The sequence below is a fragment of the Pagrus major genome, chromosome 18 (genome assembly GCF_040436345.1).
Source record: "Pagrus major chromosome 18, Pma_NU_1.0".
In the NCBI taxonomy this organism is placed as follows: Eukaryota; Metazoa; Chordata; class Actinopteri; order Spariformes; family Sparidae; genus Pagrus; species Pagrus major.
In genome coordinates, this window is record NC_133232.1 from 12,383,524 (window position 1) to 12,402,297 (window position 18,774).

Sequence of the window (18,774 nt, forward strand, 5' to 3'; positions counted from 1 at the left end):
TACACGCTTCTTTGGAGCTTCCCATTGTTCCCGAAAGCATGTCACCGGAGTTTCAGAAAGCACCGTGCTCAGAGCACAGCGCGAGAGACTGATGACATGGGCAGCGCCTCATTGGACGAGGGAGAGATGATGTGGGCAGCGCCTCATTGGCTGACAGGGAGGTGGGACATAACCCTATTCCTGCAATCTCATTGGTCGAGAGGGGTCAGGGTTTAACCCTAATCCTGCAATCTCATTGGTCGAGAGGGGGTGGCGCTTAACCCTAATCCTGCAATCTCATTGGTCGAACGAGAATAGACCTGTCACTTTGACAAGAAGTGCATTATATACCTCTCTCATGCTTATTATTGAGGTCACAGTTAAAAGTGGTGCTGTACTGAACTGCATTATAGTGGAAGATGTTTCATTTGCTCCATATTTACAGATGCGTGGGTCAGAATAATCCAACATTTCAGAGCCTAGGGTAGTCAGTAACATATAGGTGCACATTTTAAATTGGTCACTGAGTATTCTCACTCATATGACTAAACGTTTAACAACATGAATGACCAATAGATTGCCAGTTTACAGTTTGTCTTTATTTTCTTTTAGCTCCTCTCATTATTGATGTATGTTAGCAAATGTTTATCTGTTGATCTTATTGTGCATGGTGATTTGTTGACATAATTCAATTAAACTTTGATATTGAGTGAAATAGAGAAATACAATATCATCGAATAGATTATAGGTCCTGTGATACTCATTAAAGCTTAAATTTAAACAATTTATTTAGGTACAGTTAAATAAGAATAGCAGTGTAAATGTATTCAATGTAAATCATTTCACCCAGATATTTAGTAAATATAAACCAATTTCACACAGATATTCAGTAAATCTAAATTTGCCATGTGAAATTGATTTGGATTTATCTAATATTTTTTAAGCTATATTTATCATTTTATCATTTATCATATTTTTGTTTATTTTTTATAAAAGGTACTTAGATGATGAAATAGTTATTACTCAAAGTTTTAGTAATTAAAATCTATTAAATTACACATATTGTCATTTTGTTGCCATAATCTTTTAAAGTAACGATCACTCACTACCAAAAGGAGACATCCAGCCTCCCCTCCTCCACAGAAATGTCTCCCCTTAGTTGTCTTCGCTGCTGGCAACACTAAAAGTTGCAAACAGCACCCTCCCATCCCAAGTAGTCCAGTCTCTACCATGCACCGTCTGGCCATTCAATGCATTTATCTCAGCGTTGTCCTCCCCATCTCCTAACACAGGTGAGAGTCATCAGTCGTTCATCAGTTCTCAGATATGCAGGATCTCTAGATAAAGACCCTCCCCCACATTTTCTGACCACTATACCATGTTTTTTTCCATTATTTTGTTTATTGTTTCATGTGAAAAATCAAAGAATCAAAACATACTTGGACCAACATGGATTATTTACCTGTATAAATACAGCATAGAGAACATAACCAACGAAGCCAACCAATCAGAGGCGAAGTAGGGCGGGTCTTGTGAGAAGTTGAGTGGGATGCATAATAACGCAGATCCCCAGGTGCTATTGTAGTTGAGTGACAAATTCGACTAGTAGAACCCATTAACAGATCTCAGTGAAATGGTTGGGTAACAGCTCAGAGAAGGTGAGAGCTGGCAAGTGTGGATGAAATTAGCCTACTAATGATCTTTTTGCTTGTACTAGCAAAAAGATCATTAGTCATTAGTCAGTGCAGCAAACCTTGCGACCGCACGTATGGATGTGCCATCCTGGAGGAGCTGGGCTACCTGTGCAACCTGATTGGGCTGCAGGTACCGCCTCATGTTACCAGTGGTGACAAGCAAACAAATTGTTTCAAAATGTTAAACTGTTGTTTACTTTTATTAACTGGGTGAGGTATGAGTGGATGAGTAGTGCAAAGAAATGGACAGGATAGAGGAGAAAGATAAAGAACAGAGGAAACATGCTTAAAATAAAACTTGTGTGCTGAGAAAGATCTCAATATTTACTTAAAAACAATCACCAAAATGGAGCTAAATCATTCTCAGTTACTGCTTGATGTGTATTATTTTATGTAACCTTGCTATATACTGTAAATGTTGTATCTGTTTCATAAAAGCAAGTCCCACAATCCAGATAAATGTTAATAATCACCCCAAACTTTAAACATGTCTTCTACTGTATCTGTTTGTTGTAGCTGTGTCTGTGTTGCTTGGAAACCCTTGTGATGAATGTTGCTTAAGAACTACATATCTTGGTGGAAGAATGATTATTTATTATGAAACCTTTTCATGTATATGCCATTGCTGTTGTATAAAAGCAACAAGCCCCACAAGGCTGTGGTTTACAATTTTTAGAAGAGCTAAGGGGGTATTCGGCACGACAAGAAGTTGAGTGCCTAATGGTACACATTCATTTATAATCAGATTTAAAAAAGAGAGAGCGGTCATGCCACGCAGCGACAACTGAAGCTGTCAGTTTAGTGCACGTCACATGAGCTATGCTGGCATGGCGTTTAATGCTTTTTGGTGTTTAAATATTTTGGCATATGATTACTGTCAACACAATCTCACTCATGAAGCTGACTGAAAACTTAACACTCTAAGCTTGAGTACAACGCTCTGTAACTGGGTATTGGACTTCCTCACAAGCAGACCCGAGAGGATTGGCCCTCACACCTACTCTACGTTACTGCTCCACACCGGAGCCCCCAAGGACTGTGTGCTCAGCCCCCTCCTGTTCACACTGTATACCCATGACTGCACTCCAAGACATCAGGAGAACTCTATTGCGAAGTACAAGGACGACACCATCATCATCAGCCGTATGATAAACAATGATGAGTTTATATTGGGAGGAAATCAACAATCTGGTGGAGAATAATCTACTGCTCAACGTCATCAAAACCAAGAAGATGATTGTTGTTGAGGTGTTGAGGTGGAGCAAGTCAACAGTTATAGGTTCCTTGGAATTACCATCACTGAGAACTTATCATGGTCATCACACGTCACCACCCTGGTTAAAAAAAAATCACAGAAAAGGCTCTACTTCCTATGGAAACTTTTCTGGTCAACTTTTAACTTTTCAGAGGAGCACACTGACTGGAAACAACTGGCATGGCTCGTCAAGGCCCAGGAAAGGAAGGCTCTACAACGGGTGATTAAAACCACCGAGAACTTAACTGGTACCATCTACAGAGCATCACTGACATTGGTAAAATGAGATGTCTGCAAAGAGCCCAAAGGATACTAAAAGACAACACCCACCCCAGACGCAGTCTGTTCACCCTGCTGCACTCTGGCAAAACATACAGAAGTATCTGCTGACATACCACCAGACTACAGAGCAGCTTCATTCCTCAGGCTGTGAGACTCTTCAACTCATCCTCAACACTCCAAATAGATGTAGCAGGAATTAATGACTAAACCTTCATTTTAAAAAAAAAAAAAAATGTTGTTTAAAATAATGACAAATAAATCTACCATGTACTGTCAGCTCCACAAGCAAGTGGACATTTGTGCTGTGAAATGGTGAAATGAGCACGGTTAAACTAGGGTATGTGTGAGTAACGCTGTCAATAGTACCAAAACAGAGCTAATGAGATCGACTGATAGACAGACAGAACATGTCACTTAATTTGCCTTTCATGGTTGTAAATAGATGTTTTACAACCATCCAATGAGAATTCACAATGTTCAGCATACACCATCAACACATTCTTAAGGATTTTCTTATCAAATTTGAGGCGAATTTGATCAACCTAGAAGGACTACACAGAAGTATAGAAATATGTCATTTCCTCTTGCCACTAGGTTGGCACTATGACTGTAACAGAATATTTGCATGTTAATGTCTTCAGACGGGACTCTTATCAAACGTGTGAGGTTAGGGGCAGATTCAATCATATAGAGTTACAGCCACTTCCTGTTCCATGGCGACTCATCGAAATAGGCTGCATTGCTGTGACCTTCAACAAAACTCAAGCTTTTGATTTTCACCACAGAAGAAGACTGCCCTGACAAAATTTGAAGTCGATCGGGATAAAGCATAAGGAGGAGTTTGTTGAAAGGACAAGATGCCCAAATCGCAAAAAAAAACGCACTTAATTCAAAATGGCCTACTTTGTTTTCAGTTCAGTTTCGCTCATGGTACTAAGAGACTTTTTTGTATGGGTGGTAAGCCATTTTACCACACCCACTGCCAAAACCCATGAAATACATGATTTTCCACCATATATTTTTGAGCATGTTAAAGCCCTGAAAAAAGCTATTTATTTGAGGGAACACATCCTTTGGCCTCAGCACCGGTCTCTGCTCGGGCCCTAAGAGAAAAATATGGGGGAATAATGTAATTGTCAAGCCAAATAAAATCATCCAGTCTCTGGGAATGACCGCTGTACATGACAATTAAAACCTTTTATAAACCAACCTTTAAAAAGCTAGCTTTATGGCTAGTAATCCTAAGCAATAAAAACAAGTTGGTTTTTTTGGTTTTTTTTTTAAAACATTCCTGAATGCTTTAAAATTTAATTCATGTTACAATCACACAGACTTGAATAAGGAGATTATTTCAAGAAGCAGTGAAACACCCTGAGACAAGCTGAACCATCAGCTGCTTTAAACAAAGGGGAGTTCTTTACTGAAAGTCACCCTTCAACTACATTTATACACTTTTGTCACAGTTCCCATCTTTGGCATTACAGAAAACATTGTTGATAGTGTTATGTCTTTGTTTGCTGTACTGTTCTAATTTCTCTGCTTTGAGTAATTTCTCTGTCCTTCCCTCTTTTGTACCCTACTAACATATACTGTATGACAACACTGACCTTCCTTTTATAATCCCCTTAGGGAAGTAAGAGTAGAGCCACATTGAAAAATATTTTTAGAATAATTTCAGAATTCTGAGCACAGAGTCAAAGGTCTGAGCAACAAAAAAAATCTGAATACTGACAAAGTCTGAATTCTGCTTTTATTCCCAATTTTATACTCACACTTATTTCCTCAAAAGGCATATCGCTGAACTCAATTCAAATTTTTACTCCTGGTCCTCAACTTTTTTTTTTAAACTTGTAGTGTTTAAAAACAAATATGACAAAAACTGACAAGAACAAAATAAAGCTGCTGAACTATCCAAGTGAAGACATTGTTTGACCACTGAGAAACTGCAACAAAGTCGATGTAGACTTTTGCACCAGTTCAGTTGTAAAAATTTACTCCGAAGGGGAACTGAATTAAACTCTGAATTTTCTTTGACATTTCTGTCTAAGACCGTTGCTTTCAGTGATTGGTCACGTGGAACAGAGATCGGCAGACAGTGGCAGTGGATAGATTAAAGATTAGACCCACACTAGAGCATGGTCTCTCTCCATGTGTTCCTGAGGCTAACATGACAGACAAGTAAAGCAGCTGAGAACACAAGCTATGCAGAGATCAGGGGTGGCCAAGGCCCTTATTTGACAGGAATATATCAGAGACAGGCCTTTATTCCCAACAACCTCCAATATTTTCATTTCAAAAATTAAATTGTAAAGTTGTAATTGTTGTTCTCAGGAAAAAAGAAAATCAGCATCTGCCATGTGACATGAACCTTAGCCAAATGTTCGAAACACACTTAAGATTAGCCATTTATTTTCCCATTGTAACTTTAAGGGTGAAAACTGTCTCCGCCTTCAAAAAGAAAAAAAACCCAATAAAAGTTTACCATCCTTTGAAGAGTATCTTCAACATGTTTAGTTTAAGCCACTTCCACTGTCTGATTCATCCAAGTATTTCACAGTCAGGAACTAAGGCACTGCATCAGCAGGACTGTTGTCTGCTGGGATCCCTCTTTATGTGATGGAGCCAGTAGTGTTTTGTGGTATCTAGATGTAGTCATCATCCACAGGTTCTCCTGGTGTATCACAGTGATGCAGGAAAAGGACCACCACCCTCTCAAACACTCCTCTTTTGCTCTGTCGACGCTCTGAGATCTCCTCCCCAATGGTTTCCATGCAGATGTCAGCTGACAGCTGCCCTTTACGCCGTGGGGCATAGATGGTGGCTAACACACAACACAACAGAGAGCAAAATATTTCAAGTGCTTATTCACTTATATCCCTTCTGTTACAGGAACAATTTAATTAACTGGTAAATACTAACAATTGTGCACATTTAGGGAAAAACCATGTGAAGTAACTGCTGATAGGACAGATGGATGCACTTACTGCTTTCATCGTCCTCAAAGTCATAGCGGGCATAGCTGTTGGGATCAGCTGCTTTTAGAGCCTTCAGCCAGGGGAAGTCGGTTATCATGCTGTAGGGAGCACCATCCACCACTCCTGAATAATAACATAAAAAAATATGTTCATTTTAAAAAAGGTTTGTTGCCTCTGAACAACACATCTCCCGTGTCTCCACTCTGCCAGCAGTTTGTTTGGAGTATAATCTTGTCACACCCACCATTTCTCTGTCATTTCTTGTCATGTCCTTCATGCTATTTTGACCCTGTCTTAACTAGGCCTCACTTGTAGTACACTCCTGCTACCATTCAGACTCACATCTTCCACACAGAGTACTGGAAGCTTCTGAATCTTCCTGAAGCTATGGTGTATCAAGGAGAAAAATCTGATTTCCTTTACAACTAATTTGGCAAAATAACTAATTTTGCTATATATGTATATATATATATATATATATATATATATATATATATATATATATATATATATACATATATATATATATATATACATATATATATATATATACATATATATATATATATATATATATATACATATATATATATATATACATATATATATATATATATATATATACAGTCATGGAAAAAATTATTAGACCACCCTTGTTTTCTTCAATTTCTTGTTCATTTTAATACCTGGTACCACTAAAGGTATATTACAATGAACACGACAAAAAATGCAGCTGATCACATAATACTTTATGTCCTATTTGACATTCTTAAGCTTAATTGTATTCCCAGGGTATATAAGAGGCCATTTCATGTCATAAGCAGCACTGCACATGCAAAGGCTTAGAGTGGTTTCCTGCTTACATTCAAGCCATAGCACAACTCAGAAGTTGTCAGCTCTCACATAATGCCTAAAACAAAAGAATTATGTGAAGCCACAAAGGCAGCCATCTTGGCACTGCTGGAAATTGGCATGAGTGAGAGACAGGTAGCAAAAAAACTAAAGATCTCCAAGACAGCTGTTCATTACAACAAGAAAAAACAAGCCGAACACGGCACTACCAAATTGCTACCTGGCCGCGGCAGGAAACGTCTCTCTACCCCACGAGATGACCGTGCACTCGTCCGTTCCTGTGTCAGGAATCGTCGTCAGACCTCCAGGGACCTTAAAAATGAGTGGGCACTGTCGAGAAATGTGACTTGTTCGGCAAGGACAGTTCGAAACCGACTTGTTGAAGCTGGTCTGAAGTCACACAGAGCACGGAAGAAGCCCTTCATCAACGAAAGGCACAGGAAGGCCCGGTTACTCTTTGCTAGGGATCACAAGGATTGGACTGTTGATGATTGGGCTAAGGTTCTCTTCAGTGATGAATCCAATTTTGAGTTGATGCCCACTCCAGCTAACTTACTGGTTAGGAGGAGGCCTGGAGAAGCCTACAAACCAGACTGTCTTGCCCCTACAGTAAAACATGGGGGTGGATCAGTGATGATCTGGGGTTGTTTCAGTATGAGTGGAACAGGGCAAATGCAATTGTGTGAAGGGCGAATGAACCAGGTCATGTACAGGGCTACTCTTGAAAACAGTCTTCTTCCATCAGCTGGAAAACTCTTTCCTGCCTCGAATGACTGGATTTTCCAACAAGACAATGCCCCTTGCCACACAGCAAGGTCAGTTAAAGCCTGGATGGAGAACCACAACATTCGCACCATGCCTTGGCCTGCTCAATCACCAGATCTGAATCCAGTTGAAAACCTATGGAAAATCATCAAACTCAAAATGGAGAACCACAAGCCCAAAAACAAAGCAAATTTGTTTGAATTTGTGCAACAGGAATGGGCTGCTGTGACAGCAGAACAATGTCAGAAGCTGGTGGAGAGCATGCCAAGACGCATGGCTTCAGTCATCAAAAACAATGGTTACGCAATCAAGTACTAACTCCTGTGTGTATCATGTGTTTAAAGCAAACAGAAAAGAAAACATGGAATGCTTAAAAGCAGTGTTTTTGGCAGTACAGTGCCATAGCTATTGATGTAAGAACTTAAGTGATTTTGGTTACTATCAAGAAAACCATGGAAAATGGCTAGATATCAGCTCTTAAATTAAACTCTTACGAGCTATTTTTGTTGTTATCATTATATTTGTCCAAACAAATGTACCTTTAGTTGAACCAGGCATTAAAATGAACAAGAAATTGAAGAAAACAAGGGTGGTCTAATAATTTTTTCCATGACTGTATATATATATATATATATATATATACACACACACACACATATACATATACACATATATATGTAAAAATATATGTAGAAATTGTACCGAAGAAAGGTCATACCACTTCGGTTACTTGGCTACCTGAAATCTGACAAAGCACAGACCAGCATCAGGTGCAAAATGTGTCGTCGACCAGTCCTCAGCAGAACTGGAAACACCACCAACCTCTCAAAGTACTCCAAAAGCATGAGTTTGCGCTATCATGCTAGCGTCAGCCTCCCCTCAAGTAGCCAACAGCCCAGCCCTACTGCTTCTACTAGTCAAACTTCAGTTAGACAACCAACAATTGCGTCTGCTTTTTCAGCCATTACCCCATATGAAAAGAAATCGAAGCGATACAAAGTCATAACCAGTGCAATTACTTACTGTATCGCTAAAGATAAAACAAAACAAAACTCGCCAGTTTTCTAGACTACCGCTCATTTCCATGTCAAGTTAGTGGAGTGGGCGCTGGGGCGCCCTCATTGTCACGTCAACTTGCTGCTGAGAGTCACACAGGTTGTGTGTGTCAGAAGAGGTAAGGGGGAGGGGGGCGCGGGATCAACTTGCGACTGCAGAGGTTGGATCAAAGCAAGGGGAAGGGGGAGAGGGATAGACTGATGATCCCAGGCCACACAACACAAACTGCTTCCAAATAAATTGTATTTCATTCCTAAAATTAATCTAGACCCATATACCTACATGTAATTAATTGGGTTATGTGAAAAATGTAAAAAATCTGTGCATGCATCTATGTGAATTTGTTTACATCACGTGACTCCGGTTGTTTGATGGGCGAACGGACGGTGTTGGCAAAAGGTAATGCAAAAGGTAATGATGTCGAGTCTTCATCTTCATCATGGATCAAAGTAAAATACCAAAGAAGCCATCAGGTGCCCAGTTCAGAAAAAGAAGAAAAGAAGAGGAGAAACGGCAAAAGATAAAGGTGTGCAGATTTCTATGAGTGACGTGAGTGACAGTAGCCTATAGGCTATTTATTAGCCTCTTGCTAATATGTTGCTACTTAGCCACAGAAGGTTTTTAGTTTTGCTGAACTAGCAACTATTAGAATTGAGGCATCATGTCATGCAACTAATTTCACCCATAGGCAACCTAGGCTAGTTTGTGTTTGCAACACAACAAGTGCAAATTCACACAGACGTCCTGACTGTGGAATTTTTAATGCTATACGCTATATGCTAACTTAAATAACTTCTAATATACATTGACATGGCATTTTGTAAGCTACATGTGATATAGCTTTTTGAATAATTTGTAGTGTGTTATGCTTAGTTAATAGGATGTTAACAAATGTTAATAAAATGTGCATTATGGTCATTTTAATTGGGTAACTGATGCATGTGTGATGTAAGTGTGATCTAACTTACATATTGTATCTTAATTGTAAATTCAGGGGCACTTCTGAAATATTTTGGAGCTGGAGCACCCACTGGCCAAAATGAGGAGTCAGATACTTCCACAGCAGCCACAGACATGGTCCTGGAGTCTGATGAGGAGCCATCTACCTCTGCAGCCACACAGGCCTCTTCAGGGATGGTCCTGGAGCCATCTACCTCCTCAGCCACATGTAATGTTCCTTGTAGGACTCCTCAGGTGTGTGTGTGTGTGTGTGTGTGTGTGTGTGTGTGTGTGTGTTTGCATGAGTGTGTGTGGGGGGGGTGTATGTGTGTGTTTCTGCATAATTTTTTACTTTTGTAAACGCTATAAATGCTGTGAATAACATGTATACTAATGATACAATACAATATTTTTTTAGCTTTCTTCAGGGATTTTTCAAGCATGGTTATTAGATCCTGTGATGAAGGATTTGTGCAATTTACATTGGTGTTTATATACTGTATTTCATTTATTTATCTTGTTTTTTTCTCTGTTCTTGTTACCTTTTTGTATTTAAGATTATATATAATAAAATAATACAAATAATCTATTTTTTTTTTTTGGGGGGGGGGGGGGGGGGTGTCAAGGGATGGTTCAATCAATATAATTGATCAATATAAAAAAACACATCATGATAAAAATGTTTGCCATATCGCCCAGCCCTAGTGGATAACTGGACGAAACTGTATAAACTTATATCTTATAAACGATTATGGCCAAAATGATAATCACAATTATTTTTATCAATATTGAAATCACGATTATTAATCACGATTATTCATTATGTTAGGTAAAACATATCTTTTTATTGCACTCTTTTTTAAACAAACCGTATGTAAACAAGGCTTCAAATTGAAACTTAAAATAATAATAAATCATAAATAATAAAATAAAATGTACCCAAGACAAAGGGCAAAAAATAAATATGCCATTGCAGAGTGCAATCGATCCCTCAGAGGCACTAGCTCCTCACCTCCAGATGCTGCCGTACTGTCACTGTCTGCTTCCGACATTGCGTCTCACTCTCACTCTAACAGGGTCAGACAGGATGCCGAAGCACTGCGCTTGGAAATTCTCGCGTGAGCCACAGCCCGTCTGTTCACACCAGACACGAATTTCTCCGCGCAAGCCGGCATATGGCTCTGCTCCTCAGCTGTTCTGTAGTCACACTTGGAGCTGTTTTTTCACCATAGAAAAGTAAATAACCGCATAAAATTACAACGCCATGTTTTCCTGACAACTGTAAATGTATGTCCACTTCATAGTAATGAGTAGTTTTCTGTCAATCGGGGTGTTTAATTAACGAAAATTGTTTTATTTTGAAAATTGTTTTATTTTGAAAATCGACCGGATTCTCTCGTTGTTGCTTTGTTTGACTTCCTGCCCGGCTTGACACATTCGGCCGCGGCACGCGAAAAATAATAGACCAGACGCCGAAACGCGGGCAGAGTGCCATGGCGCTACCTATGTGAACGACACCATTGGTTAACATGGGCGCCAAAACGAAAATGGCTCCGCTCCTCGACGCTTTGCAGCTAATCGCGGCGCTTCGGCGTCCTTTCTGAACCTGGCGTCACACTGTTGAATTTAATTTGAGGCTGCCGCTGCTGCAGGGTGCGCTCGCTTTAGGCAGCTTAATGAAGCCCTAACCTTTTGTTCGCCCCCTGGTGGTTGGCTGACTATTGGGTTGAGAAAGTGCTTGATTTGATATGCAACAGAGCCCGCTTTTTAAATGTTAATATTGCGACGATCATCTTAATTTAATCGTGGCAGCCAAAATCGTGATCGTGATTAAAATTCGATTAATTGTGCAGCCCTATATAAACTGATGGAATATCATGTCGATGAAGTTGTTGATGCCTCATTTAAGGTTTTCAGTTCATAAAGGGGTTTAGCAGTGCTAACATCAGTTGTGGGCGCTGTGAGGAACTTGGCAGTCAGGCTGGTAAATACTGTACAAGCTTCAGCTTTTATGTTTGGTGTTTGACCAGGTGTTTCCTCATGTTAGACATGTTGCCTTGGTCAGGTTTGTATTTTGCATTACAAAAACAAAATCACTGCAGCGAGTGTTGACCTCACTTTTTTTTTTAAACCAACAACTCCAATTTAATAATCAATTACGACAATCTGCATTTTTATTCTACTTCCGAGCCACCATTTCAATTAATTTAACTCCAATCAGAAAAGCTTTTTTCTTGCTTATCAACACATGTCATCTTTAGCAATATATCATTATTACCGTTTGGTTAGCAACTTGCCTTGAGGACACGGCTTCACCCTGTACCACTGTCTAATCAGCTGTGACGCACTCTGCTACATGTGCTGCTGGCACTGCTGAATCTGAGAGTGTTGTTAATTATGGAGTCAGAGTGCGCTCTGCTGGACTAAAAAAGTCATGACACCCTTGATAATTACCCAACTGTTTTCTCTATTATACAGTCTTAAAATAAAGGTTTTCATATCAGTATACATACACAGATCAGCCACAACATTAAAACCACTGACAGGTGACGTGAATAACATTGATCATCTCATCACAATGCGATGTTCTGCTGGGAAACCTTGGGTGCTGGCATTCATGTGAATGGCACTTGACACACACCACCCATCCAAACACTGTTGTGGACCATGTACACCCCCTCAACACAACAAGACTACCCAATGGCAGTAGCCCCCCAGCAGGACAATGTGCCCTGACACACCGCAAACACTGCTCAGGAACAGCTCGAGGAACACAATAAAGGGCCCAAGGTGTTGATCCCAATCTGATTGAGCATCTGTGCTGGAGCAGGTCTGATCCATGGAGGCCCCACCCCCCAATACCAATATGGCCGTGATAGGCCCATTTAAGTGTCATATTGGCCGATAAAATCGTTCGGGCTCTAATTTTTATGGAATTGGAAAGTAAGCAGAGTTGTTTTTCTTTCCTTTGTTACAGTTCTTACCGTCATGTCGTATGAAAACCAGTTTAAATAACGTATTTTTGCTCATATTTTGCCACTGATGTTGAAATTCTTTCAGTGGGGCTTTTTCTGGTGAAATTTGTTGTTGTTTACATCATTATTTTCACAGCAAGGCCATGAGAAACCAATTATTAATCAAAAACATTCATGTGTGGACTTGTGGAATTTGAAAACTTTGATTCAATACGATCAGTGTCATCTTGGGATAAAAATGTATGAAGCTTTTGGACAATGCAGGTTTCTGCTCCCTACAGATCCTGAGTTAAAGCACTTCAGTTGTTAAAACACACACACCTTTGTCCAACTGCTAATAGGAACTGTCTGTTGTTTAGTGACCAGAATCACAACATGAACATCTGTTTTCAGGCAGCTGTAGCCATCACACATCTAATTAAGAGTTAGGTTTTACATTCCATGATGAGGTTAGTATTGGTTTGACTAGTTTTCACTTGAGATGAGATGCAACTAGGGATGCAAATTTTTAGCAATTTCTTCAATCAATAGTCGGATGCCTTACCAATCGATTATAGGTTAATCATTAATAATATATTCATGTTCAAAAGTTTACATACATTTGTAAAGAACGTGTAGTCTTGAGTTCCAATGATTTCTCTCTCTCTCTTTTCTGGGATGGAATGAGTGGTACACAAAAACATTCATTTAGTTTGGTCCCCTAACAATTTATTATAGTTCTTCTGAAAATGTGACCAAAATCTGCTGGGTCAAAAATATAAATACAGTAATTCTAATATTTGGTTAAATGTCTCTTGGCCATTTTCACCTAAATTAGGCGCTTTTGACAGCCATCCACAAGCTTATGGCAGGCCGCTGGCTGAATTTTTAAACACTCCTCTTGACAGAATCAGTGAAGAATACTAAATTTGTTAGGTTCCTGGCACAGACTTTTTTCTTCAGCACAGATGATGTGGTTTCAAGTCAGGACTTTGGAAGACCATTCCAAAAACTTAATTCTTGCCTGATTTAGCCATTCCTTTACCACTTTTGATGTGTTTTTGGGATCACTGTCCCCAAACTGTGCCCAAGACTCAATCTTCTGGCTGATAATGATAGGTTATCCTGAAGAATTTGGAGACAAGGCCTCACCTTTTCACCTCCAAACGTATTGCTGGTCATTGTGGCCAAACAACAAAATTTTTGTTTCATCTGATCACTTCTTTCTTGCACAGCAGCCTCTCAGCCCATGGCAATGCAAAACACTAGGGGTGTAACAACTCACCCATATGGATTGGAAATTGGTTTTAAAGTTAAAGATATGACTACACCAATATGCGGAACTCTGGATCGATCTAAATGTACAGTGAGCCAGTCGATGGCACGATTTTAAAGTTATGAATCGGTTGCTATGCTGCTTCTGCCTCACATCGTCTTCAAACTCTCGTAAAAGTTAAAAGGTCAGCACGAGACTCTCGCGAGATGTGTCAAAGTAACGTTAGTGTTGCCTGCCAGGTAAACACAAAAGCAACACATGTCCAACAACACCGGTAAAATTTAAAATGCACCATACAAAATCAAAAATTTGGAAGAGATTTGGATTTTAGAAGGACCAGCCACAACTCGGTGAGGTCTAAGGTAATCACAGCATATATAGCCCGTTTTATTGCGAAGGACTTACGACCTGTCTGCTTTTGAACATGTTGCTATCATTAGTTGTATTCTGTGACTGCTGGGAGTACTGCACACTGTTAACTGTCATTGTCTACTGAAATTATGCACTGTATTGAACCATACTGCACACTGTTTACGTCTGCTGACAGTTGCTGCAGAGTGCAGACTGTTAAGTTAATCCAACTTTTGAGTTTATTATCAGTAGTGAACCTTTGTCTGATTGTTAATCATAGGTGTGATTTTATACACTGATTAGGGACATCCAGTTCAGAGAGGTCCAATGCAGACTGATCCAGCTCAAAGAGACCCTGATTATGGAGATCCAGACAACAGGATAGTTGTTCCTCAGATCCAGGATGAGACAACAGGTGTGTTTTTTTATACACTGAGGTATAAGCAGATTAAGATAGAGATATACATAATAGCAAGAAAAATACATAGGATTCCCTGGTCTTCTCTGGTCTTTCATAAAGTATCTATTTGAAGGTAAGCAATGGCACTTTAATAGAATTGGCTTATTATAGTTTATAATAATGTCGACTATAATAATGAATCACACTTCTTGAATGTTTTTTGTGACAAAGTAGTAGTTGTAGAAATCATAGGAACTCAAGTCTGCCATGATATACATGTTCTTTACAAGTGCAAGTAAACTTTTGACCACAACTGTTGCATATTGCTGCATCAAATCAAACAGCACTTTAAAATAAGAGTCAATATTTTGGTTAATTCCAGCAATAGTTCTGTGCGCTGTTAATTAAATGAATTACTGGCTACAATGCAAAAAAAAAAGTTCAGTTGATGTGCACGTCTGCCTTCAGGAGAAAACTCGAAATCTGTGAGGGTTAATGTTGGTGTGACTGTATTACCTTCCAATGTATAGATATCCCGGCCCCAGGGGTATTTGGGATAATTCTTCACATCCTCTTCTGTCCTGGTGGCCTCTGGGAAGAACTCATACTTAATTAATTCTCTGTGAGAGAGACAAAGAAAGACAGATATCAGTTTATAGCACACCAGTGATAGATCATATTCAAAGTAAGACTCGGCCTTATACTTGCTCATTTAAAATGTAAAATTTGAATTTTGTATTTCATTATTTTTTGCCAACAATGCCATTGACAATTGACAATTGATAGTTTAATCAAATGGGCTTAATTTGCCTTGTGGAGCTTTCTTTCTGTTGACCTACATCTGAACATGGAAAGATGCTGTGGGCAGTGATCATCTCAAAGTCTGCTACTCTTAATCCAAAACAGCCGCTTTCTCCTTCAATGCTGATGAAAGCATTTCTACCATAAGCAACATGTGTTTCAGAAATAAAGCCGGAAAAATAAGTAAAAAAAAAAAAAAAACGTAGCAAAATTTGGAGGAGCTACCTGCAGCTGCATCTTCAACGCAACTTCATCACATCATAGTAAAGAATGCAAGACTCCAACCAATGTAAGTACTGTCAAAAGAAGGGTTTTTTGTAGTGGTCTCAGAGGATGAGTAGCAGGTTCTAAACCACTTCCCAGAAGGGGAAACAAGGCCAAATGTATGGGCTAAGAAAGAAATGAAAAAAAAAAAGAAATTACAGAATGGATTACTGGAAAAAGTGGCAAGAACTTCAGCAAAGTCCACATGATGGGGTTCAGGATAGGACTTGGGAAGGCCACTCCAAAACCTCAATTTTAGCTTGATTTAGCCATTCCTTTACCACTTTTGATTTGTGTTCGGGATCATTGTCCTGTTGGAACTCCCAACTGCACCCAAGACCCAATCTTCTGGCTGATGATTTTAGGTTTTCCTGAAGAATTTGGAAATAATCCTACTTCTTCATTATTCCATTTACTTTCTTTCGAGCACCAGATCCACTGGCAGCAAAACAGCCCCACAGCATAATACTACCACCACCATGCTTGACAGTAGGTATGGTGTTCTTGGGGCCTGACCTTCTCTCCTCCAAAAATACTGCTGGTCATTGTGGCCAAACAACTAAATTTTTGTTTCATCTGACCACAGAACTTTTCTGGCTTCTATCTTTGAAATGGCCTTTAGTGACTTTCCTGACTTGTTCAAATAAATAATGTGCTTTAACAGATCAATGCTGAACTCCTTAGACCTAGAAGCAGTTGCAGAAATGTGCTACATCTGCTGGGTTGTATCTTTGTGGAGAAGGATTCATACTGCAGCAGGATAATGAGCCCAGACACACCTTAAAGCTTTTCAAGAATTACTTGGAGACCTCAGAAGACCATGGGGTCCTGACTGTCATTTCATCCACAGTCACCCCACTTCAACCCCATTGATCATCATACAGAAACTTTTTGCTGCTATTACTGATGATATGATATGTAGTGCTCTTTTTTGCACTACATATCATACAGAAACTGGACATACTGTACATACAGAAACATAGTAGTTTTTTATATTTATTGTTTATTTAATGTTAGTAAATGTCTTTATCTGTCGTGCACTTTATTGTTACTTGAATGTCTGTCTTCATCTGTTGTGCTTGTACACTTTATTTCTCTCACCGTGGGATAGTGAGAAACGTCTTTTCAATTCCTCTGTATGTCTGGTACATGTGGAGAAATTGACAATAAAAACTTGAAACTTGAAACTTCACAACATCACAAGAAGCTTTGTGGAACACTGTCAAATGGTGCCCAAATGGTGCCCCCCATTCGTGCCTGAGCACCACAACTTGGCTTGTACAAAGTTCTTTTGAACTCTACATTTTAAACTTTCATGGTTTCCCAACTTTTTTTAGTGCAAATAACCGAAATAAATAGTCTACTTTACGGGTGTTTCAATAAATTCTACTGAGCTACATGTTATGAGATCGGTGTGTGTCCTTTTAAGAGTGAGAGCGGTGTGTGTGTGTGTGTGTGTGTGTGGTCGAGAGAGGTGAGCGAGCGAGAGTAGAAGCGGTCGAGAGGAAAAAGTGTATCTTAACATTCATTGCGTTCATGCAATGTGTTGCAATGTGTTGCGTTCGTGCAACGTTCGTGCGATGTGGGTAACGCAAGGTCAGCGTTTTCCCCCGTTGTGGGAGAGGGTCCATCTCCTGGCTCCTCGCTTTCCCCACGTCGTATCTCGTCGAACAGGGATTCAGCCAAGCTCTCCACATGCAGACGAAATACCGCAACCGTCTGAACCTGGTTAGCTCTGGCGCTCTCAGAATGAAACTAACATCCCAGTGTCCAGACGTGAAAAAGCTGGCAGCGGCCCACCAAGCACAGGGTTCTCACTAGGTTGCTTTCAATAAATAAAGCGCATACAGTCCTATATAGTTCCCTTCTTTAAAATAGGCTTTTTTTTCTTCTTTTTTTCCTTGGTTCATGTCAGCGTCTCAGTCCTCAGGCAATGACCGTTGCTTTTCAAATGTTTAATAAGCCTAGAGCACATTAATTAACGCACAAGCGATTTCTGTTTTTTTATTGGTTCATTCACTGTTGTTCACGTGAAGTGTGCGTGTTGTTGGCATCTCTGACTACATTAGCCTACTAAAACTAATTTTCAACAAATTCTGCTGTGGTGGTATTTTTCTTCCCAAGTTCCACGTTGCTTAATACACCTGGGGTTATTTTCAAATGTTGTGATATTATGAAGTGATATAAACGTTTACCACTTCTATTCAGACTTAATATGCAATTCATTCATCATCCTCAAAGGCTGTGTGGCCTTTCTCTCAGTAGAAACACCAGTTTGACTTAAATTCTATCTCACAGCTCTTTGCAGAAAGATCCTAGCAACTCAAGAGCTCAGGGTCCCATTACAACTAAAATAACATTTCCATGTTGTTTACCAGTTTCTCCAGGCACAGTGTTGAGTTATATACAAACATGACCTACTATATGTGTCAAAAATATACATTTTGGAGGCAATGTTCAAATTAAAATCCATGCTTTCAATTCCTATAAAATGGTCAGATTTGCTCAGCAGCACATCATGTTGTTGGGGGCAAAAATACAACTCCAATCCAATAAAAACAGGGACTTTAAAGCAAACGAATGGCTTCTCTCATCATACAAAACCCGATGTCAATTGAAGTCCTCCGGTCTTAACACACTGTTTACTACAAGAACACGTCAAACACCAGAACATATAATAGAGGTAAGAGGATCATGGTATGGTCAGGGGGGCGTTTGTTCAAAAAAGGTTGAGAACCACTGCTCTACAACGTCCCTGTTGGCAACACTCGTGTTTAGAACACCACAAACCCTACAACCAGCTGATCCAGCCAGAGTCGGGCAGAGCGAACCAGTTATCCACAACTGAGATCATCGGTGAAGTGTGTTCATGGTAAGTTGGCAACTGTCACGAGAAATACATTGCTTGAATAACAATTAAAAGAACATCCC

At 39.6% G+C, this 18,774-nt stretch overlaps 1 protein-coding gene across 1 annotated transcript in view; it reads right to left on the reverse strand.

Moving 5' to 3' along the window:
• Positions 1–4,604: 4,604 nt before the first annotated feature.
• LOC141013485 (F-box only protein 38-like) overlaps positions 4,605–18,774 on the reverse strand; it is a 156,003-nt gene continuing 141,833 nt past the window's right edge. Inside the window, exons 3-5 of the mRNA XM_073487236.1 lie at positions 15,295–15,398; positions 6,195–6,308; positions 4,605–6,031 (exon numbers count right to left, since the gene is read on the reverse strand). Of these exons, the coding sequence (XP_073343337.1) occupies positions 5,853–6,031; positions 6,195–6,308; positions 15,295–15,398 (397 nt within the window). The 3' untranslated portion in view covers positions 4,605–5,852. The remainder of the gene's footprint in view (positions 6,032–6,194; positions 6,309–15,294; positions 15,399–18,774) is intronic.